General features: G+C 41.4%; 3 protein-coding genes across 3 annotated transcripts in view; 1 reads left to right on the forward strand and 2 right to left on the reverse strand.

Moving 5' to 3' along the window:
• rhbdf1a (rhomboid 5 homolog 1a (Drosophila)) overlaps positions 1 to 10,276 on the forward strand; it is a 28,964-nt gene extending 18,688 nt beyond the window's left edge. The window contains exons 2-19 of the mRNA XM_085352657.1: positions 998 to 1,142; positions 1,218 to 1,357; positions 1,853 to 1,960; positions 3,202 to 3,415; positions 3,728 to 3,934; positions 4,084 to 4,206; positions 4,274 to 4,437; positions 4,738 to 4,986; positions 5,086 to 5,197; positions 5,300 to 5,374; positions 5,519 to 5,680; positions 5,772 to 5,872; positions 5,962 to 6,025; positions 6,558 to 6,652; positions 6,747 to 6,822; positions 7,022 to 7,122; positions 9,158 to 9,311; positions 9,435 to 10,276. Coding sequence (XP_085208783.1) covers positions 1,026 to 1,142; positions 1,218 to 1,357; positions 1,853 to 1,960; positions 3,202 to 3,415; positions 3,728 to 3,934; positions 4,084 to 4,206; positions 4,274 to 4,437; positions 4,738 to 4,986; positions 5,086 to 5,197; positions 5,300 to 5,374; positions 5,519 to 5,680; positions 5,772 to 5,872; positions 5,962 to 6,025; positions 6,558 to 6,652; positions 6,747 to 6,822; positions 7,022 to 7,122; positions 9,158 to 9,311; positions 9,435 to 9,854 — 2,682 coding nt within the window. The 5' untranslated portion in view covers positions 998 to 1,025 and the 3' untranslated portion in view covers positions 9,855 to 10,276. The remainder of the gene's footprint in view (positions 1 to 997; positions 1,143 to 1,217; positions 1,358 to 1,852; positions 1,961 to 3,201; positions 3,416 to 3,727; positions 3,935 to 4,083; positions 4,207 to 4,273; positions 4,438 to 4,737; positions 4,987 to 5,085; positions 5,198 to 5,299; positions 5,375 to 5,518; positions 5,681 to 5,771; positions 5,873 to 5,961; positions 6,026 to 6,557; positions 6,653 to 6,746; positions 6,823 to 7,021; positions 7,123 to 9,157; positions 9,312 to 9,434) is intronic.
• A 615-nt stretch (positions 10,277 to 10,891) lies between these two features.
• aanat2 (arylalkylamine N-acetyltransferase 2) lies at positions 10,892 to 11,784 on the reverse strand. The gene is made up of 3 exons (XM_085352658.1): positions 11,610 to 11,784; positions 11,297 to 11,451; positions 10,892 to 11,197 (listed from the first exon to the last, which is right to left on the reverse strand). The coding sequence occupies exons 1-3, from the start codon at positions 11,776 to 11,778 to the stop codon at positions 10,892 to 10,894; spliced, it is 630 nt and encodes a 209-aa protein (XP_085208784.1). The 5' UTR covers positions 11,779 to 11,784.
• A 2,853-nt stretch (positions 11,785 to 14,637) lies between these two features.
• Positions 14,638 to 22,410, reverse strand: mgrn1b (mahogunin, ring finger 1b). The gene is made up of 16 exons (XM_085352659.1): positions 22,065 to 22,410; positions 21,267 to 21,385; positions 21,053 to 21,141; positions 20,807 to 20,953; positions 20,086 to 20,203; positions 19,896 to 19,962; positions 19,257 to 19,300; positions 19,112 to 19,159; positions 18,645 to 18,713; positions 18,402 to 18,561; positions 18,188 to 18,297; positions 17,839 to 18,053; positions 17,346 to 17,457; positions 17,222 to 17,267; positions 17,035 to 17,139; positions 14,638 to 16,371 (listed from the first exon to the last, which is right to left on the reverse strand). The coding sequence occupies exons 1-16, from the start codon at positions 22,150 to 22,152 to the stop codon at positions 16,268 to 16,270; spliced, it is 1,641 nt and encodes a 546-aa protein (XP_085208785.1). The 5' UTR covers positions 22,153 to 22,410; the 3' UTR covers positions 14,638 to 16,267.
• Between the last annotated feature and the right edge of the window lie 1,429 nt (positions 22,411 to 23,839).

Here is a 23,839-nt window from a genome sequence, read left to right on the forward strand (position 1 = left end):
CTTGAACTGTAGAAAGAGAAGTGAGGACATGACCCAGTGTGGCTGATGAAAGCTTGAGTCAAAGCCCCTGATGTGATTTTATTTTTAAAATGAATAAAGAAATGAACTGCCATGTGAGGCATTTTAACCTCATGAGAAGCCCAGTCAGAGCTTGCACAAGGACAGGGAAGGGACTTATCAGATTTATTTGTTTTTTTTTTAACCGCTCTATAGTCTCACAAGTTCACACGTTTCCACTTTAAAGGAAGGCGGTCAGTTATTTTGTTCATTCCTCCAAACTGCTGACTGAACAGCTGATTTAATCAATGATAAATGAGTACAAAAAAATTCATAGGGTAGTGCTTGATCTTTGGAAGTGCCAAGGAGTAGAGTAAAGGGGGTTAAAGAGTGCAGATTTTCATAGGAATTAGGAAAATAATAGAAAACATACCCAGAGTTAGATGATGGGACAATTAAAGGAAAGGCTGGTGATAACAAGGCTGCAGCTACAGACGGGGATGTCTGATGCTGATGTATACTGAGCGCCTCCTGTGGTCCGCGGGTCTTGTCGTGGGAGCACATACACAGTCATTAGTCTCTTGTAGAGCTGCTTTTAACCGCAAAGAAGGATTGCATTTGGTTTTTAACTGTAGAATTAAGGGATTATGTTGAAACCTGCTAACTTCCTCACTCCGAAAAAGATATTTATTGCTTTAAAAAAAAGACTTAAGATGATCTGTTTCAAGGAAGGAGTGAGCTGTAGATTATTCTCAGTGGTTTCCACTTTACTGTCTGATAATCAGAGCTGTGTGAAACTGTGTGAACGCCCATGCTTGAATCAAATAAGGGGCCTTAGCACCCTCTTGTGAAGCACTTCTGCAGCACAAAATCATTGTGATCACCATGTTTACAGCAGAAAACACATGTGCATTGTGGCCCTGTGGTATTTCTGTTAATTGCATTTGATACATTGAGGCTCATTATATTAATGCCATCTGCTCCTTCTCTGTGTGCATAGCTGGCAGGCCTGGGGTGGGACAGAGAACATGGCTGAACCACAGCGGGAAAGCACCAGCAGCCTGCAGAGGAAGAAGCCTCCCTGGCTCAGGCTGGACATTCCCACGACTCAGATGTCACTAGATGAGCCTCCCACATTTGTTCAGGTGCTCTTTCCCTTACTTTTTGTCACTGTTGTCATTTATGTGTGTTAACACTTTTCCAATAAATCTCCTCTGCAGCCGGTGAAGAGACAGGGTTTTCTGCGCAGTATCAGCATGCCAGTCGAGCCCTCTCACCTCCAGTCCCCACCCCGCGATGTCTTTGACACCCGGCGGCCTGTCTTGCAACGCCAGTCATCCATCACTCAGACCATTAAGAGGTAAAACACATGTTTTTTTTATTGCCATCACCCACAATATGGAAGTTTAGGATTAACACTTCAGGAAGCTTTAGAATTTTAACTTTAAGAACTTAACATCTCCTTAGCAGAGTAGCATGCAGTGAAGCTGTAGCCCACGTCTTGTTGGCTAGAGTTTGTGACTTTAGTTTACAGATTATGGGATGTCATGCAAAGTTAAATAGTGGATGGTGGCATGTTAAAAAGTAACTTCCCCTCCCTTACCTTTTTCCAAATTTCCTAACTGCTTCCCGTTAACATCTTGATGTCCTCTGCCCGGTATTACCTTCCTAATTTTGGAACTCTAAATGAAAACCTTTACATAACAATCTGCTTTGCTCTCTCCGCATGGCTGCCACAGCGCTATCCAGCTGCACATTTCCTTTTCACTGCCTGTTGTTGTCTTTTCTCTTTTCTTCTCCTTCCCCTTTCTTGTCCCTTCTCGCCACCTCGTGGTCCTGCTCTGCCTGGTCACAGCAGCAGGAGGGTTCACTTTGAGCGGATTAACACAGTGCCCGTTAAGGGGCAGCGGGCTGCACGGCGCAGCACCAGGAAACACCACTCTCTCTCCAGAACTCTGCTCAGGTACGCCAGGATGTGTTTGGTTCAGAATGAGGCTAGAGATCTGTAATTACTGATTTCACTATTATGATATATGGGCTTGATACTTTTAATGCAGCCTTAGACATTTGATCAGTATCAGTCCAGCTTCCAAATCACAGGAAACCATTTCTCTTTTAGTCACTGGATGTCGCATCCATGCGTCATGTCATCACCACAAAGACTTCTTTATAACTGAGTCAGAAGGGCATGCAAAACCAAAAGCTGTTATTTTCCTGTTACTGTTACAAACAAATGTTGTAGTAATGGCCAATAATGGCCATCTGCCAAACAAATCACAAGATGTATATGTTGTCTTAGAGCAGTGCTCATTAGTGAACCAGCATTTTAAGGATGACATGCCAGATTTGACGGCCCCGTTAGATTAGAGAGTATGTTCCTGGGCAGTGACAATGACCAGGCATAATCACGGAAGCCAAGCTGACGCAATAAAAGGCTCTCAACGTCTGTGCTTATCACGCAGTCCTATCACCAGCATACACTTCAAGAACTAAGGGTCACACAGATATTACATCGTCTTAAGGAAAGGGTGAGCTTAAGAATACATAAACACCATCAAATTTCCACCTAGCCTTCACTCTGCAGCTGGCAATTAGTGCAGAAACAGCTAGCTGGCCTGAATTTTCCTTTGAAGAATGTTTCCACTTCCACTTCCTGGCCTCGGGGAGCTGTAACATTGTTTGCTCTGGTACTTATTAGGCTTCAACTTAAACAACATGATTGCATGTGTATACATCAAGGGTTACTAGAATGTGCCGTTGTGCACAGTGGGACACAAATAAAACTTAAAAAGCATCCTTATTGTGTGTTTAATGGGATTTGCTGTCTGCTGGTGTCAGTTAAGATTAGGAAAGCTTAGTATGTTGTATTTTATTTGGCGCCTCAAAACTCAACTAGTTCCTAAAAGTGCGTGACAACACTGTGCATAAATATTTGGAGTGTGTAAATGTGTGACTTTCCCAGTGTATCTGGACATACGCAATACATGCCTAGACTTGTTCCCTCTCCTGTGCCCATTACTTAGACTATCTAGGGCACCTTTTTTACACCGTGGGAGGTGTTGTCTTATCAGTGCCTTGCATGTTTGCCGACCAACTCCTCTATATATTGCAAGGTTCTCTCACTCTGTCTTTCTTTAGAAAGGTAGGTGAATTTAATATCTCTGCGGGAAATGAAGCTGAAAAGTTGGTGTTTGTGGTTTTAAGGGGAACGGCGGACTGGTTTGGAGTCAGTAAGGACGGAGATGCCACTCAGAGATGGCAGAGGAAAAGTTTGCGCCACTGCAGCCTGCGCTATGGAAAGCTAAAACCACAGGTGATCCGAGAGATGGACCTGCCCAGCCAGGACAACATCTCCTTGACCAGCACTGAGACTCCACCTCCTCTCTATGTCCCCTCCTCACAACATGGCATGCAAAAGGTGAAGGGACACTTTGACACTACATGTTTAAAAAAAAACAAACTGATCTAATTTAGCAGAGAGGACATGAAAATAACACTGCTCAAAAGACATTACTGTGTAAGTGCAATAAAAACTTATCTAGCAGGTGTCACACTGTTTATTTTGTTTGTGATTGCAAATAAATGTGTAATTTTGATGAAAAAAATGAGAAAACACAGGTATTTATGGCCTTAATTAAAGAGGGGAACTTTTTTTTAAAACATGTATCTAATATCTGAGGTAAAACATTCTTGTGAGATCTGCCTAACTTGTTGATCCACTGATCTCCAGATTGTGGACCCACTGGCGCGAGGAAGAGCATTCCGCATGGTGGAGGAGGTGGATGGTTACAGCGTGCCCCAGACCCCCATCACCCCTGGAGCTGCTTCGCTTTGCTCCTTCACCAGCTCCCGCTCAGGTCTCAATCGGCTGCCTCGCCGACGTAAGAGGGAGTCTGTGGCAAAGATGAGTTTCAGGGCTGCAGCGGCGCTGGTCAAGGTGGGAGGGAGGGATCCAGTAAACAGATTACATTTAAATACATGCAGTCTTTATAAAAATTAGCATTAATACTGTACAATAAAGAGTAAAACACTTTTGCATGTGGGCTCTATTTGTGCTGGTTCACTGATTTTGATGATATTTCTCAGGGGCGCTCATTACGGGAGAGCACTCTAAGACGGGCTCAAAGACGAAGCTTCACCCCCGCAAGCTTCATGGAGGAAGATGTGGTTGACTTTCCTGATGAATTGGACACATCCTTCTTTGCTAGAGTAAGACGAGACAAATAACAATATTCTTGTTCATGTTTCAAAGCCCCTAATCGCGTCTTCTTTGTAGGATATTCTGATGCACGAGGAGTTGTCCACATACGCAGACGAAGTCTTTGAGTCACTATCTGAGGCGGCCGTGAAGGAGGCCGAGCCCAGCAGCAAGAAGGATGAGACGGAGCTGACAGGCAGCGCCCTAGATAAGACGGAGCTGGAAAGAAGTCATCTCATGCTGTGAGTTGCCACAGGGTTTGTCAGTGAGGCTGTGCTGATAATTTTAACATGAATCTTCATTCCTGGAAAGCAGTTTTCTCATGAAAAGTGCAAAAGATATGAGTCAGACAGTAGTGTTAGTTTAGATCAGTGTTTCCAAAAATCAAAATATAATAGACAATATAAAAAGCAATATATAAACTGACAGTGTAGGTTTGTGATTCTGGTTGGCGATGTTGTCTGACATTATCGCAAGTTGGAAATTTGTTCTAAAAGACAATGCACTATCTAATGAGGACATACGTCTCCCTTTTATTTCAGACCTCTGGAGCGAGGGTGGCGTAAAGCCAAAGAAGGAACTGGACCACCAAAGGTGCCCTTGCGGCAGGAGGTCGTGAGTGTTCACGGACAGCGGCGTGGGCAGCGCATTGTTGTTCCTGTCAAGAAGCTTTTTGCCCGAGAGAAACGGCCCTATGGCTTGGGCATGGTGGGGAAACTCACAAACCGCACCTACCGCAAGCGCATTGACAGCTACGTCAAGAGACAAATAGAGGATATGGATGACCACAGGTACAAAACTTCTCACTAATGAGCAGTTCTACCCCACAGTGGGTGATGTTGATGGATGTGTAGCTGCTGCTTATTAAACATGTTCTTTGTCTCTTCTAGGCCTTTTTTTACATACTGGATCACCTTTGTCCATTTGCTCATCACTATCTTGGCTGTGTCCATCTATGGTTTTGCACCTCCAGGCTTCTCCCAGCATGAGACGGTTGATTCTGTGAGTCCAGGCTCAGATGGGGGATGTATGTGCATTGACGCCTTGGCAATTTTCATCTTTCAATAATGTGTAACCTTTCTTTTTTTGTGTGTGATAATTCAGGTTTTAAGAAACAAAGGTGTGTATGAAAATGTCAAGTTTGTACAGCAGGAGAACTTTTGGATTGGGCCCAGTTCGGTAAGCTGTCTTTGATTATGTGGTTTCTTTTGTTGTTGTTGTTTTTTTTTGTAATTTGTTCTTTTTTAAAATCTTAGAGTTCATGCATAAATGTCAGCAAATTATTAAATTTTTTCCTTTATACCTCTATCCATTCATTTTTAGGAAGCCCTGATCCACTTGGGGGCCAAATACTCTCCATGCATGCGCCAAGACCAGCAAGTGCATGATCTCATCAGGGAAAAGAGGGACATCGAAAGAAACTCTGCCTGCTGTGTGCGCAACGATCGCTCAGGCTGCGTCCAAACCTCAGAGGAGGAATGCTCGGTCGGTAAACAACCCTTTATTTTGGGATCCTTGACATTTGCAGCTCTGCATCAAAGAGAAGCCGTGGGCAATGTTGATTTCTTGTTTTCAGAGTACTCTGGCTGTGTGGGTGAAATGGCCGGGGCATCCCAGCACTCCCAAGTTAAATGGTAAAGACAGACAGTACGGTTCAGTGTGCCATCAGGATCCCAGGTAAGGCGCCTAGTAGTTTCAGTGGTTGAAGCTTGCGGTGTTTATTTAATGATAACGACACTGTACTGCTATACCTTCTGTGCTTCCAGGATATGTCTAGAGCCAGCCTCAGTGTCACCTCATGAATGGCCCGATGACATCACCAAGTGGCCAGTGAGTATGCTGAAACGCCGCTTGGTTTTGAGGCCCAAACAGAAGAAGGATAGATCAGATTGTGATTTTTCTCAAGAGAGTCCAGGATTTAAATCTAGAGCTAGGCCCTCCTGTGTGGCGTTTGCATGTTGTCCCTGTGTTTGTGCCGGTTTTCTCGAGGAGCTGGTACCCTCAGCACTGCAGGGCAACCACCCACTTTTCCACTACTAAGGATCGATTAAATGCATTAAAATAGTTTTTTAAATCTCACCTTTATTGCTACGACTGGTAAATCCTGACACCCTTCTAATATTTATGTTATACCTCAAAACACAGAAATTTTAGATCATTTGCAATTTAGCAATGTTATCATCTTTCTCCCTGCTACTTTTATACTATTCTCAGTATAAAAAATGCTTGCTTTTGGTGTAGCTGAGTTGTAAAAAAAAAAAAAAATTTACACTACAGAATTCATTCTGTTTTATTTTAAAATTTTTGCCTTGGATATAATCAGGATAAATTGACTGTTGTTCCCTTTTTCCCTGGCTTTTAGGTTTGTACCAGGTACAACACAGGGAACCATACCAACCTGCCTCATATAGACTGTACCATCACAGGCCGACCCTGCTGCATTGGAACCAAAGGGAGGTGAGGAGAGAAACATTTATTCCAAATAAATTGCACACTGGATGAATAACCACTTGATTCACTTGCTTAACACATGCCGTTTGCTTTCTTCAAGGTGTGAAATTACATCCCGGGAATATTGTGACTTCATGAAGGGCTACTTTCATGAGGAGGCTACTCTTTGCTCTCAAGTAAGCAACTCTGTTTAATACAGAAGAAAGAAAAAAAAAACCACTTAGTACTGATTAGAAAGATGTGGGGGGGTTTAATGTTTAAGGAACTGTGTAGGTGTCTGCCTTTCTTTCCAGTTTTTCCATTCCTTGTTTTGGGTTTTCATTATGACTGTGTGATGTTATTATGTCACGACACCGTGTTCTGCCCTTTCTTTAGGTGCACTGCATGGACGATGTGTGTGGACTGTTGCCTTTCCTCAACCCTGAGGTCCCAGATCAGTTTTACAGGCTCTGGCTCTCACTCTTCCTACATGCTGGGTGAGTCAGTCGCTGGCAGTAGCTGCTCATTCAGCTTTCTACCTGGCAAAAGAATCAAGTACTAATAAAAGTAATAGTTGGAAAGTTTTAACAGGTTTTGTGGTGTTTAGTTATTGTTTCAAGACAACTTCTAACATGAGCTGGATTAAACAAAAAGAAAATAATAATAATAATAACTAATTTCACCAACCAGAGGGACAATTAACACAGTTCTTCTTATCAGACAGTGGAAATGGTCCACGTCAGGGTCTGTGTTAGCACCAAGCAGCGAAGACAGAAATTATTAAAAGATCTGAATCAGGCAGGTTTATCCGCCCAAGATGTTTGCCACACACAAGGAAATTAGCTCTTGGTATCAATATGTCCTCGTATCACAACAAATCAAATACAGAGGCATCCTCAACACATATATGAAAGATGAATAGATGGGTAATAGAAGACAACAAAAGGAGGTGAGGACAAATAGTGCCTTTACAGACAATGAATTATATGTGGTTGGTTCCTGTTTGTTTATTAAAAAAATACACACTGAATGGGAGAATATGCCAGTTAAGAAGTGTTGAAATAGTGTTGGCTAGTTGATTATGTAGGCACCTGAGTACTGCAGGGATGACTTTTTCATTCTTTAAATTATATTATATTTATTGGTTGCTAACTGTGCTCTACACTTTTTGGAATAGTGCAGAAAATAAGATAATATGCATATAATAATAATATCATAAAGTTTCTCATACTTATGTGAGTTTTTGGCACAACAAACTTCACAAATTAATGCATCTTTCATTATTACTGAAGCACAAATGCAGTCACATAAAGTAAGTAATAATATTACCAGTCCAAGTTCCTGTGCTTGGCAAAATGAAGAATAATTTCCAGGAAATCCTCTGTAATATCATAATGCTACTTGTTAGCAAATGGCATCTCTGGAATACATAAAAATTAAGAACTCGTGGGTAGTTTATTTCTGTTTTGTAAAGTAAACACAACAAGATTGTAAACTGACATGTGACGTGTTCATTTACCTTGCAAATGCAAGGGGTCACCCGTAGGCGAGAGTGGTGCATGCTCTACGTGCAACCGCCAATTTTTACTTATGTGCGACTGAACTATAAAGCACTTAGTAAATAATAATGTTCCTTATTTTGCTGAATAACTAAATATTCCACAATAATGTGTTAGATATAAATACAGTTGCCCAAACTGACATTTTAATATTTGACGTGTCAGATAGTGACAGGAGTGCACGCTGCATGAATAGGCAGAGAAGTGACAGGTTTTCTGATTCTTCTTGCTGACGCTTCACTTGTCGTTGCCACATTTGACTCCTGCAAATGTTCTTTGGTTTGGCAGCTCTGGGTTCATTACCCTGTTGGTAGCGCATCCTATAAAACTGCTGCATTCAGGAATTTCCTTTTTTTATACATATTTTTCTTTTAAACCAGAACGTTTGTGCAATACAAATTCAAGGGAAGCTCTGTTCTCCCCTCCATTGTTGGGGGGATTTAATTGTTCTCTGTCTTTATTCCTGTTTAAAAGTGTATATATAATAATGTTATTATAATACAATATCATTAGAGAGATAGGGGCAATCTTCTTATCAGATGAACCAGCAGTGCCTCATATGCAGTTGGCTAAAGTTACTCCAGCTGTTTTCCATGTGTTCCACGTATTCATTACTTGCAGTTATTCGCAGTATATATCAGACTGTCAGTTTCTCTTTGGTGTAGTTTAGACCTGTCAGTCAGGCAGCACAAAGAGCTGACCTTAAGAAGAGCAGTGCTTCATCTTTATTCAGTCTCTTATCTCTCTCCTGGGTAATTAAACAAAGTGCCCTCGCCACACGAACTCATTAAGCTTCAGTGAGATGGAGGCTGATTTTGCTGTTGAGCAAAGTCATTCCCACTCGGCACTTGAGGGGCTTGCCTCTTCAACACAGAGGGATTATCTTCCCAACACGTGCGGCTTTTCACCCACATTCACTCGCGCATCACACTCGTCACACATATGAACTATTTGTCATTGTCTGTCCTCCCAGAATCCTTCACTGCCTGGTGTCGGTGGCTTTCCAGATGACCATCCTGAGGGATCTGGAGAAGCTGGCAGGCTGGTTGCGCATTTCAATCATTTACATACTCAGTGGCATCACTGGCAACTTAGCTTCAGCCATTTTCCTGCCCTACAGAGCAGAGGTGATCACCAGCTAGACACAATACCTTTCACAAAATGACAAGTAATTTTGATCAGATATAAAAGACTGAACAGCTCATTGTGTTTTCTCAAGCCTGTGTCCCTCGATGCTGTCTTTGTCTCAGGTGGGTCCAGCTGGCTCGCAGTTTGGGATTCTGGCCTGCCTGTTTGTGGAGCTGTTTCAGAGCTGGCAGATCCTGGCCCAGCCCTGGAGGGCCTTCACCAAGCTGCTGTGTGTGGTGCTCTTCCTCTTTGCCTTTGGGCTGCTGCCCTGGATTGACAATTTTGCCCACATTTGTGGCTTCATCTCTGGCTTCTTCCTGTCCTTCGCCTTCCTACCCTACATCAGCTTTGGCCGCATGGACCTGTACCGCAAACGCTGCCAGATTATCATCTTCCTGCTGGTGTTTGTTGGACTCTTTTCAGGCCTCGTGGTGCTCTTCTACGTCTACCCAATCAAGTGTGAATGGTGCGAGTTGCTCACCTGCATACCCTTTACAGACAAGTTCTGCGAGAAGTATGACCTCAATGCTCACCTCCACTGAAGTGTGAGCACTGCAGGAAGGCATCAGGTCAAAAGACACGGACTGGCTGGGGGATTGTCTCCCTCTTCTATGTGGACTATGATAATATGCTTGTGTTATTTTACTCAATATGAATACCCATACCACTCATCATAAGGACTTATTTTCATCATCACTCCTTCACTGTCGAGTGAAACAAAGCTAAGGCACTTGTGAACCTCACCAAAACACCTAGCTGTCCTGCAGAAATGAGAAAAGCCAGCGCTGGAACAATGAAGATTTTCTTTCCCCTTTTTTTGTACATTCACCCTCCAGGCAAAAGATTTATTAATATTATTATCCAGGCAACCTCATACAAAAGCAGGGACAAAAATCAGATATTGATACCTTTGGTGCCTTGTTGATAAATGTACCAACTACTGCCATATTTTTGTTACATTATGCTGAGCACTCGAATGTTATCTCTCCTTTTTTTTTTTTATTGCTTCTCAAGAAGTGATTACTGTTTTGAACACGGTAGTGTTTTAGCTACCTGTCTACTCACATGTATTTGAAAAGAAAAGTAAAAAAAAATCTACAAAATGAAAATGTCTGCCTCTCCTGCTTGAGCACATGATGAAGATCGCTTTAAAGTATTTAAACTCATAAGAATTCAAACAAAACCACAACAAGCTATGGGATTGTATTACAGCTTGGATTTGTATGGTTTATAAAAATAGAATTGTATTTACACTGAGATGTTGTTTACAGTAATTGCCTTCTATAATAATTAAAAACATTATTAATCTATTGTACAAGTGACAGAAGACTAGATAAATAGATAACTGAGAAAAGCAACAGGTTCATTTTGTTGCTTGAGCACCTAAATCCACTGTTGTTCCCCTCAGGCCTTAACACAGACTTAACTCCATGTTCAGTGGATCAGGGGACGCATTAGGATACTGAACCCAGGCCAGCTATATTCGTGTCCTCTTTTCTCCTGCTGCAGTATTTTGTGCTTGACAAGAGTCCATGTTAGAAATAAGTGGAGTGGAGAGTGCAGGGTAAGGATTGAAGGACTAGCAGTCGCTGTTCCGCCGTGAGTACGCCTGTCCAGATAGAGTGTACTCCATCTCTTGGAAGTGCATGTTAGATACTGTGATGGCTGATGGCCCTATCTCCTTGAAGCCAGCCTTGAGGTAGAAGGGCACGAGGAAATCCTCGCAGATCAGCAGAGCTCGACGGAGGCCTGGCATGCAGCTCACGTACTGCAAGTAGCGCCACAAGATGATGGAGCCCTTTCCCTGCTGGCGGCAGTGGCGGTGCACAGACAGCACATGGATGTGCACAGTGGAGCTGTCTGGGACATGCTGAGTCATGGCCTCCTGGTTAAATAGAAGTAATGTTATTAAAAAAAGAAAAAAGAAAATGAATGAGCCACAGAATCACAGTCATTTCACCAAAATCAGGCAATTGTGAAATACCTGTGAAAGCCTCTCCTTGTCCCAGCCAGAGCCGATGATGAAAGCTACCAGCTGTCCCTCTTCAAACCAGCCCAGAGACAGCTCAGGGCACTGACCCAGGAAGTTAAGAACTTCATCCAGGGTAAGTGGACACTCTCCAGACACAGATATAAATGCTGGGGAGGATTTTAGAGAGTGCGTCAGTTTGTGGGAGGAATGAAAATGAAAGCATGAAAGAAATATGCTCTCACTAACTCTGTAAATGGCACTAAGATGAAGTTACACATTAATATGTTGCTTATATGAAATGCAACGATCTTGCCTAATGACTTGCCTTCTCTTTCAATCTCGAACACACTGATGGCATCCTGTGGTGTGAGGTTCCTGAACTCGCTGGCTGGGAGTGTGTGCCGCCTCTGTTGCAGAGAGCTGTCCACCCTGACAGGTGTCTTCTGAAAGAAGGGTTTGAAGAACAGTAAGCCACTGACCTGTTGTGTCATCATGCCTCAATACAGCAACAACAGGAGCTTCTGATTATTTTACACAGTTCCTCCTGTGAGTCTGTCTCCTTTTTTCCAGCCTTTTTCTACTAGAACTTTTAGTAGCAGTCAGATAAAGTTAAACCCTGCAAACAAAACCTCCCGTGCCCTGCTTTTCCCACAGCTCTGAGTCCAGTCTTAGTCACCTCAGCTGGCAAGATGCTGACCTTCTCGCCTCCCCCACTCTCTCTCCCTCCTCCTCTTTTTTAACTGATCTCTAAGTGGCTGCTTCCAAGTAGGATAGCTGTCTGTGCACGTGCCACCGAAGTCTTTAAATCCTCTAACGTTAAACAGCAGACTTTATTGTTCTTGCTGTATTTTTTATGCGCTTTATACTTTGGATTTGGTTTGCACTGCCACATTAAGAGATTGACAAGTCTGTAGCTGCAGCAGTTCAGTGAGAATTTTTTACTTATTAGTATTCAGAAAGCTTTAATCATTCCAACACTGAGATAAACATTTGAATCAACCTCGTGTCAGAGTAGTTACAGAAGTCTTTTTTTAGTTTTTCCCTCTGTGTTAGAATATCTTTTTGTAATGGTAATATCCTGCCTGCACAGATGGAATAACTCAGGCAGATTAATTGTAAAACTGTGAACCTTCAGTATGAAAAAAAGTGTGTTGTTGAGATACTAGTTTTCATGGGCACATGGATATTGGCACATGCACATTTGCATGTCCTCTGGGTTTTGTCTTGTTCAGCGTGGGGATGTGCAGGACATGGTGTGACTGTTGTGGTGATGCTCGTGTTTTTAGAGACCAAGGGCGTCCGGGCTACTTTGACTGAACTGAGTAAGGAGGAGAGATTTTATGCGGATTGCTGTGGGGGTGATTTCATGCCTTAAAGAGATTTAGCACAGGCTAATTAAATGAGAGCGCACGAGCATCAGCTGGCCTTGGGTAAACCTGTTTACACAGACGTGTTTAGCTGTCAGCACAACAGTAGAATTTCAAAGGACACTTTGAGTTCACTCTACAGCAAACCACTTCATGTCATGAAATAAAACCACAGTGCTCTATATCACAAATTCTGTGGATGTGTATGCATTGCATTCCTAAACTTCTTCATCTAATAAACTTTTTCATTGGATTTTCCTTTGTTAAGACTGAAAAAAGAAAGCCTTATTTCTCTGGCCCCAAGAGTTTTATATTTTATACTGCAGTTATTTGGCTGTACAAATACTTTCTCCAAATGGCCTCAACTATTAAAAAAGGAACATTATTATTAGGGATTACTGCTTCATACCACTCCTCCCTTTGGCCTTGGGCTGTAATGATGTTTTGTAAATCTCATTTATTCTGTGTTATCTGGACAGCCTGCTAATCACAAATACAAGAACATCTATGTGAGCCGGATCATCAGATGTCAGGCATGTACACAGCCAGAGATTGCGTTACCTTTTCTGACCTGGGAATCGTTCAGTGCTGAACACACTGTTACAGTTAAACAGTGACAGAGTTGACTTTCACTCATTCAGACAAATTTAGAAAAGGAAACGAACCTCTGACGCTCAAAGGTGTAAGCATGTGAAAGCTTATTAAACTCTGACGTTATGTAATTTAGCCTCGCTGACCCACTGACCAAAGTGTCATAGATCTAATCTAATGTGTGCGCGCGCGTGTGTGTGTGGATACACACATACTGCACACATGCACATTTCTACAGTGTATTATGTTTTTACAGGCTAGCTTGAAGCGAGCTTGTGTAACCAAATCCTCATTAAACTTTAAACTGGCTTACAGCTGTTGTTGTCTGAGCTGGGCAGCAGCTAATCATGACTGCAGAAAAGCTCTGAGACATTTTGCATCAGACGGGTGGAAAATTCTTACTGAAATGAGCTGTCGTTCATTTATTTATTCTTCTGGGATACATTATATCCATTTATTTAAATATCAGACTAGACTTCATGTTTTAGATGTTCTGGTGATTTAATTGTTTATTTTAATATGGGTGTAACCTCCTATGTGTGTTATCATACATATATTTGCACATTCATGCATATGTAGGTTCAGGATAGAGAATTCACTCAGACCTTCTTCACAGTCAACGCTCCCTGTGAAAAATACACTGAAATGTGATCCAAAGCTACACGTTTCCTTGGCCATGTGGCCAGTAGAGAGCAGTGTTCACAGTGACAGAAGACTCCTTATTGTCATGTTTATACACAATAAAAGATATAATCCAAAGTAGCAGAGTGCTTAAGTGTAATTCTAAAACCCTGTGTCAGGTGCTTGGTCTTCATAATGACAGAAACAGAGTATGCACACTTTTAATTTTATTTGATAATATACATAATATTTATTGATACTAGACTTGCCAGTATTCTGTTTGCTATTGTGCACACAGCAAAAAAGAAAAAAAGAAGAGAAGACAGACTTTGATAACTTTGAATTTTTCTTTGCTTTTCATCCGTTTACATGACGCAGTGCATAACATAGGAAACTGTGCTATCACTGAACCTTTTTGGGTGTGACCAAGTATTTGTCTACATTTAAAGAACACAGATTTATATGTTTTTATCAATTTCAGGACCAACATCTTCATCTGAAGCTTGACAGATTTAATTGATATTGAGTGATGACTGCAAACATCATTTTACATCTCTTATGTTCTTCATCCACTACTAAACGTGTGTGCTTTTCTTCACGATGCTTGTAATTACCTTGTAAAACTCTGAATCCTTAAACTTCTGGGCTAATTTCCTACATCTACACAGTAGCAAATGTCACTGTTTTACTGTCAAAAACTTGTACATTTGTCAGCATTAAACTGTAATCTGTGAGCTCTACAGCATAATATTGTCTTAATAGAATTGTGTTCTTGAGATGATCAGCAAACAACTTGCAGTTGAAGTAATGACTCTTTCTTTATTGTTATACACATGCTGCTATACACACACGGGAAGAGACAGGTATTGATTTTACAGAGAGCCAAATACCACTTAGTGTGGAGTTATCCTGGATACCAGGTCAACAGTGGTCAGAACGGGAAGGCACAGTGTCAAGTTGAAATGGCACAGAAAAGGAGGGAGTAAAGACAAAATAAGCACGTTACCAAAAGTAAAAAAAAAAAAGCATTCAAAGGAGTCAGAGGTTTAAGCATCTACAAATTCACATGCAAATGCGAGCCCAATTATTAAGATGCATTTGCCTTTGCATCTATTGCATTGGATGCCTTCCTTTCAAAAACACAATTGTTACGAGGAGAACCCACTTGAACCTAAACACTAATATTGAATGCATAATCAACACATGGCAATAACATAGTAAATGAACAGTTCAATTGAATATTGCTCAATAACAACATACATTTTTCCAGTAGCATGAAGTTTGCGATACGAAAAAAAGGCTCTGTACATCAGCATAAAAAAAATCCTGTCTACGGGCTGAAACTGTTGTATACTGTGGCATTTTTAAGAACACTAATGTCCATTGCAACAAGCAGGCAGCCACATTAATTCAAGGCACATAGATCTATATGCAGTGTGCTACACGTACACAACCAAGGTAAGTACAGTCGCTGCAGCCACACAAACACGTGACCCCTTTTTTTGCAGCTACATCACAGAAGCAGACACTGGCATTGCCACGGAAAAAAAGGGACTGTAGAAAGTTGCCACATATACCACGAGCACCCTTACTGTGCCACACTAAGTCAGCAAACATGTAGGTGCAGCATCTATGCTTGTAGCAGGCTTTAGCTATCTTTGAGTTCAGCTGTTAGGATGTAAATCTGTAGCTCTTTTTGATTATCAAAGTCTTAAATATTGTGCATGTTAACTGAATGTAGTTCCTTTATTTATATTTTTTTATATATTATATAATATATATATAAAAAAATGTACAATTTTAAAGGCAACTACACAGGACTCTAGTTGTAATACATAGATATATAGTTTGAAATGATAAAACCATGTGTTGATGTTTTAGACAGCAGACAGCTTAAGACATATGTCATTATATACTTTTGTTGTGAGGAATGAATTATAACTGATTTTGTTGGGAGAGCAAAATCACCTCAAATGGCCACACGGATACACAAGTAATACAAATTCTTTAGAATTTAGTGTCAAAAACTTTGATACAGCGTTAATTTAAAGTAAGTGCGCTTAAAAGCACCACCATGACAGGTAGTGAAATTTCTCTGGAATAAACAGTACTAAACAACAACTCGACGACTGAAGACCATTCGAGAGTTAATAAAAAGCTGGGGGGAGTTGATCTTTTTTTTTTAAACTTCAGTCATAGAACAAGCCATCACAAACATCTTTGCGACCGTCCAATTTCTTTTGTTTTGTCAAGAGATGCTGATGGAATAAACAGAGTCCTGCCTCACTCTTGTTAACTTCCTTTCGGGGCTGTTGTCAGCTCTGATCACGCAAGCAGAAGACTGAGCTGTGGGGGTGAAAGGAATGAAAGAGCTGGATGATCTCTGAAGCAAAGATGGGAGGAGTTAGTGGATGAGATGTTCATCTTCCATATGAAGGCTGCTCGTGGGACACAGGAGAGGCTGGCTGGAGCAGTTTGTGCTCTGACTTTTCAGGCTTTCTGATGACCCTGGGGTTGGAAAAAGGGGAAACAATCAATAGATAAGAAACATAGTTAAAAGTGAAGTTTCCTTTCAGACTTTCAGTAGGAGAACAAACTGTTCTACACCAGTTTGGCCTTGCAGGCATTTAATTGTTGATCATAACAGAACATATCACTGCTGGGGGGAGGTTTCTAGCTGTGAATGATAGCAGTGAATGTTACCATTATCATCAGTAGAGCTCATACACAGAGAAGCAGAGCAGACAGGAAAGCCTACATACCACAGTTATTCCTCCATACCAATAGAGCAGGAATCAGGACCTAGAGCTGGCCAAAGTGAGATGGTAAAAAGAGACAAGATGGCAGGGAACAGAAGAGGGGGGGTAGATAACACACAGAAGCACCAGAGCACACACGTTAGAGGCAAAGCACACAGAATTGCAGCCTTAAAGTCCAGGGTTAAAGAAGAAAGACACTGAGCTAAAGTACCAGAGGGAATATTTAACTTCCAGTCAACAGTGACAAGTCTTCACTTTGTGAAGACCTGATTTGCTCTAAGTTTTCATCGGAAAGTACAGGTCCAAAGTTTAAGAAATGACACATCTTTCATTTTTATCACTTCTTCCTTAATTAAAAGGATCCTTGTAAGGGCTTTTTTTTGTTCTTCGTCCCAGATGGAAAATCTCTTACCTGGCAAAGACAGATCACCTGGTGGGTCACTCTCTGTTTTGGTCAAGCTACTGTGTTCACTGATGCAGTCCTGCAGAATGTCTCCTCCAGAATGCATCCTGTCCTCTGGATACCAACAAAGTCCAGAATGTCATCACTGTCACTCAAACACATGACTGTTCACTGAGAACCAAAGGAGAAAACTCACCTTCATCTGGAGACAGGGATTCTGCCACGTCCTCAGTCGCTGTGGCCTGGAAGAATAAAGGAAGGTAGGTTTTTGTCTGTACTGGTGTCAGAGCTTAATGTCAGTTAGTGAAGAAGAAGCTTACATCTGTGGGGGCGGGGCTACTGGACAGAAGAGTGTGTGGCTGAGCATCAGACATCTCCGACAGCTTCTCTTCATCCTCCTCCTGGATTGGAGACGATGGAGACCTCAGGGTGCTGGAGGGGAACAATGCAGAAAAATAAGAAATACTTAACTATACTATTAGAAGTGGTAATTTAATTATTCACGGTGACATTCATGCACAGAATTTGACTTTGACAAAAATATTCTAGCCCTTAGATAAGCCCTTGGGCCTTCAGCCTCTAACAGGCCCATTTTACATGATTATGTCAGCTCTAAATTTTCCTCTAAAAAAGAAAATTTGCTGGAGGCATAAAGATTAACTAAAAACACAGCTCTTTACAGGAAATGGATAAAGGGGTAAATCTGATTACTGGCAGAGTCTCATGGGAAATGATGTTTGACACCATTACATGCTATCCAATTTCCTACCTAAACCAGATTACTTGCAGTAAAGATTTTATGTCTTAGATTACCTGTCAGGTGACTTGCTGACTTTGCCTTTCTGCAGACTTCCATCGCTTAAATGCTCTGGAGAGCTTAACTGTCTGTTGTCCCCTCCCAGACCCCCAGAGAAATTGATGTCGTCATAGAGGGGGGCTGATGGGATGGCAGGAGACACCGAGCGCAAACCATTCAGGGCCTCTAACAGTGAGATGGGCTCGAAGCCAGGAGGAACTGAGTCTGTGCCCTGCAAAAAGTCAGTGAAAGAGAAAAGTGGATTTATTGTTGATCTTAATATTATAATAAAGATTTCAAAAATTTTTTTTTTACAGTTAATGCAGTTAGGTAAGATGCACAGCTGGTTAAAAACGTATATCTTACTGAGTGCTCATCGTGGTCCATAGTCTGAGCCAGAACTGGACTAAAGGACACGGGAGAAAGAGCTCCAGGCTTTTTCCTTACAGCTCTGATCTGAAGCAAGGCTCTGAAGGCTGGAAAGCAGATACATTCATTAATGAATTCATTGATTGAATCTAAACCTGCTCATATAGCATGACACAACTTTTTTTTTTTTTAAGAAAGTAACACTTCTTACGCAGCCTGCAGATGGGGCAGTTGTTGGCCTGGTACCGCAGAGTGTCCGCACAGGAGTTGCAGAGACAAAGGTGTCTGCAGGGCAGGATAAGCGTGTCTCGCAGGTCAGACAAACAGACGACGCACTCGTTGCTGTTGTCACTGTTCTCATCATCAGATGGCTAAAGAAGAACAAAAAGGCTTACAAATCAATCACAGCCAACTTTTTCCAACATCGTGATTCTTCTCAGTTAGCAATTCCAACCTTAGTTTCTTGGTTGTTTTTGTTCTCGATTCCATAAATCTCCTGCAAGAGGTAGCTTACACGGTCCACCTGAGAAAAAAGTAAAAAATGAAATTCAACATTTAGATTTTATAAAAAAAATATCCACATATTCTTAAAAGTTTGAAAGAAAACCCATTCACTACAAATGACTGTAAATCTGTTATGTATACTTAATAACATTAAAGTAGTGCTTGTCGCTCAAATGTAGAATAAATAAATACATTCAGAGTCTAAAGCGCAGGTTTACAATCAAGTCTATTTTAGAGATTGGCACACATCTGCTCACATGCTTTCACAGGCTGAAACATCCACCTTTCACCTGCTCTTTGATAGAAACATGCCACACATGGGCTGGATAAATAACTAACGGCTCAAATATGACTTTACTCTAAACTTCAATAACTTATAATAAAACAAGACTGAAATAAAAACCTTTATAAACTTACAATTTGCTTCTGCTTCAGAGGTTTCACTGAGAAACTCCCATCAACATGCTGGGGGGGGGGGGACAAGACATGTTTTAGCTCATATAAATAGTAAACATGCTCTCTACATGTTAAAATTATTTATTGTTTTTTAACATATACATACTCTTTCAAATGCTGCCAAAAGCACATGGGCATGTCCAAGACAATCTTGAAAAAAACAAAACATCAAGATTATTGAGGTAACAATTAAACTGTGATCGTAGTCCATTACTTTCAAATGTTAAAAAGGAGCCCACTGAGAGACGATTTCCAGCTTTTTAATTTTATTTTTTTGACTCCACTATAGTAGCTTTGCATGACTCAGAGTTCAAAATTATTCTATTTATCTTAAACAAGGCAGTTTAGCTTTTCTTTCTTGAAGGTCACCCTCCCTTCTAACCTTCCTCTGATTGGCTGCTCATCCCAAAAAGAAAGTTCATGGGGGTGGCTCTCCTGTTTTCACAAGAGAAAAACTGTTTGCCTGAGATGACTATATAAGGGAGATCTGCTTCCTCTGATATCATATAGAAGCAGAGAAAGGAGTCAGAAACCAAACACTTAGAGCACCTAAATGCCTAAACTTTTGGCTCACAAGAATTACCTGTACATAAACTGACCAAATTATCTAAAACTTTGGCCATGTTTGCTGTAAACATCTACAACTGTAGCATATATTAAAGACAAAATGTAAGAAAAAGTTCAACAGTCCCCTTTTTAACAGAGTCAATATTGGTATTAGTCCTGTGCAGCTCCAGCGACTTACCGTCCCCTTCATCAACCACAGCTTGGATCACCATGGGAAACACTCCTCGGTCGAGGTCGAAATTCAGCTTTAAAGGAGACAGTTACACATAAATAGAAGACATATATCAAATCAAACGTGGTGATGCAATGCTTTTTTATGTGCTAAATTAAACTGATTACAAAATGCATTAACTACTGCAAATGCTTACATCTTCTTCTTTCCATTCGCTGAAATCTATTTTAAAAGACGGCATGGAGAACTGCTGGCTCACCCCCCGCTTGTAATGCACAGTTTCAGAGGCCATCGACGGATCCTTTGGGCTGTACCTACATGTAGAAGACAGCAAAACTATCAAAGTTGACTTTGGAAATGACAGAAAAGGGAAGAAATATTCCAGTACAACCTGGAAACTTTTTGCTGCTGCACTTATACAGACATCAGCAATGAAGACTCAATGTGAACTAACACTTATATGTATTAAGAAATTCAGTACACTTTTTAAATAAAATCAAACTAAAGAAAATAGAAAACCAAGCACAACAGCAGCAGCCGCCGTCATTTTATGGATCATCTTGTTTGTTTCATAAGACGGCAACTTCAGACTATCACTTTCGTCTTTGTCTGAGTCTTATCTGGTATCCATGGTGACTGGTGGTTGCTAAGGACCCATTGCATCTATTCTAGACTTTGTGCTCTGGAGCTCAATCTCACACCCATAAAACAGCATTTAAATGTTTCTTGTTGTTACTGCTTCACATTAACATGAAGACGCTGTGTCAGAGCAGTATCAGTCTGTGTGAATGGTACAACTGATCCGCAGATGCATTTGCCCCATCTTTGTTTACTTCACACACGGCATGGATTTTTATTTAATAAGTAAAAAACCAGATGATGATTTGATTGTATTAATTGTAAGATTAAATCCTTACACTGCCATGCCATTGGAGAACTCCTCAAATGCCTGGCAGTAGAGGGTGATAGCCACTCGAGCATCAGCATCAAAAGTGAACTCCACACCATACTGGACCTTTGGTTTCCCGCCGTCCTCCGCCAGTGTGTCAGAGTCATCTTTATACCTACAATCCAGACATTTGACAAGGCTTAGGCCAATGTGACTGGCTTCATTAAAACTGTTATGGTGATGTTTCATTGTGATAGTGCCTTTATATCACTACCTGACCAAACGCAAAGAATCCTTCCTGATGTTCACCAGACTCCTCAGGGTTTTCACAGGCTCATGGGGTGCAGGTGTTACATATGGAAACTAGTGAAATAGAAGGATTTGAAATTATTGAAATAGTTCTACTGACCATTTTATTGATAAGAAATGTCAAACTGCTGTTGAAAATACAGTGCTAAACAGCAGGTTAAATAAACAACAGTTTTCACCTGCACTGGCCTATTTCCAAGAAAATTCAGGTCCATGTTTTCCCCAAAAAGGTATCCCTCTGGATGTGGCGTGTCAAATTTTTCTCCTCCCATGAAAAAGTGGCTGGCAAAATAATTCCCTGAAGGTGAGATATTTTAAAAGAAAAAGCGATGAACAGATTGGATGCACTCATGTTTAATAGTGCAGTCATTTCGGAAAAAGCAGCACAGCAACCTTGAAGCTTTAATTTTGATTCTTTTCAGCTATTTGTCAAATTTAAAATACTTCCATTATTCAGTTAATGCTAAGAAAACTAGTTTGGCAAGCAATAAAATGGTGGCTAAACTAGTTTATATACTCATCTTCACATTGTTTTTACAATGTGAAAAGATCTATATGCTATCAAACTGTTTAAAGGTTATTGCTTTAAAGGGTGAGAAACATTTGATGACATAGAGGGTCACTACGTCAACATCTATGATTCCCCAGTTCTTAAAAGTCCATCTACTCATGATCATCCTGATGAACATCAAGACTGTCTGTCTGTAATAGCCTAATAAACAGCCATCGTGCTTTATCCTCGGTGGCAGCAATGTCCGACACACCGAAAATACTGTAAATCTGACAAAAATGTTTTATTAAGTTACCGTCTATTGGTAAAAAAAAAAAAAAAAAAATCGCAATCACATATGTTTACAATCATTATTTGTCTGCGCGGCTGACGGTCATTAGCAGAAAGCGCATTTAGACCGCACTAGTTAGGAAGATGGGGGTTTATGACGAATATGATTTCATCGGAGACATTGACGATCATTTACCAGATTTCGGTGGAAATCGGTAAGCCGAGTTGGCTTGAATATCGATGTCTTCAACACCAGCGATTCTACGACTCAGGATGGACCCCATCTCTGCTTTCTCTGTTGGGTCGCTCGATATTAGCTCCAGTTAGCTAGCAGCGAACGATGCGTCGGCAGTTCCAACTTCCTCTGCCTTCAGTCTAGACTAACACCAAAACGATAATAACACCAAACACAAATACACGCTTTATTTATTCTAACATTTTACTCGCTCTGTTTGTTGGTGGCTACGCGGCGAAAAGGAAAACAAATCGAAACGAGCTGTTGTTTTGCCAGAGGAGAGCTAACAAAGCAGGGAGATACGCTGATTGGCTGTCGCCGAGCGTTCCGGAGCGTTCGCTCTGTGTGTAGGGACTGCCCGGAGGTCCACACGGAGCTAATTTAGTAACGAAGGGAAGGTGTCAGAGCACGGGCGTCAGCTCCAATCCAGCAAATTCAACGCTGTATGAACTACGTGTAGGAAATGTTTGACCTAGGGTTAGGGTGCTTCCCAGAGGGTCATACTGATTTCTATAAAGTTAGAAAGCAGCAACAAACTGCATTGCATGGTTACAGATTACATAAAAAAGTCTATCAAAGTAGTTGCACTTAAATTAGTCTACAGCTTGCCAGTTGACTGATATGTAGCACTTCCTAGGTCACTGATGAAGGGAATTTTCAATACAGAATCACTGAAGAAATCTTGAGATTCCTTAGCATAGTTATGATTTTTTGTGGGGTTGGTTCGTTTATCTTTTATAAAAATTTTGGTCGCCCTTTACCAGTCCCAGGCCTCTAGCTCCTTGTATAATTTTCCCATGTGTGCTTTAGAAAAAAATTATAAACGATGACAAGGCATAATGCTGCTCACTGATTGTCACCACTCTTGTCAGCTTAAAAATCTCTCCCATCAAAGTGTTTTATTTAACTTTTTCTTTATAACATGGCAGCACAGTGTGTTGTTGGGGGCTTTTTGTCCCCTGGCAGGGTCTCCAAAGTGATCCTGGGTGAGGGACCAAAGAGGGATTCAAAAACCCCTATAAGCAGAAGATCAAGGGAACTGTTCCTGCCTGGGATAGGGTTACTGGTTACCCTCTCGGGACCCTGGAGTCAGGCCCAGCGAGGGGCAAACGTCTGGTGGTTGGGCCTCCATTGCTAAAACTGCTGCACTGAAGCTGCAGGGAAACAGGGAACCATCAGGCTGAAGAAGGAGTCTTATTGGGCTTTGTTAGCCTGTGGGACTTCAGAGGCAGCTGATAGGTACCGACAGGCCAAGAGGAACACAGCTCGAGCAGTGGTTGAAGTAAAAACTCGAGTGTGGAAGGAGTTCGGAGAGGCCATGGAAAAACACTTTTGGACTGCCTTGAAGAGATTCTGGCAAACCATCAGGCGACTCAGAAGGGGAAGTGGTACTTTACCTACATTGTGTATACCTGTGGAGGTTCTCAGTGCTCCACGTCATCGTAGTCAAAGGAGCTTGGAAAGAAAAGCGTCTGGACTTCTTTAAGTTTCTTGTGAACCCTAAAGAAGTCCAGACGCTGCTGACTTTGAAGGAAGACATTGTCGGGCTTTGGAAGGAATACTTTGAGGACCACCTTAATCCCACTGACACATCTTCTGTAAAGGTAGCAGCATATGGGGACAAGGGAGACAACTTGTCTATCTCCGGGGGTTACGCCACTGAGGCAGTTAAATAACTTCTTAGTGGCAGGGCTCCCGGGGTGGATGAGGTTAGGCCTGGGTTCCTGAAGGCTCTA

The sequence above is a fragment of the Diplotaxodon limnothrissa genome, linkage group LG4 (genome assembly GCF_057381915.1).
Source record: "Diplotaxodon limnothrissa isolate DT_005_m linkage group LG4, D_limnothrissa_male_GT1.1, whole genome shotgun sequence".
In the NCBI taxonomy this organism is placed as follows: domain Eukaryota; kingdom Metazoa; phylum Chordata; class Actinopteri; order Cichliformes; family Cichlidae; genus Diplotaxodon; species Diplotaxodon limnothrissa.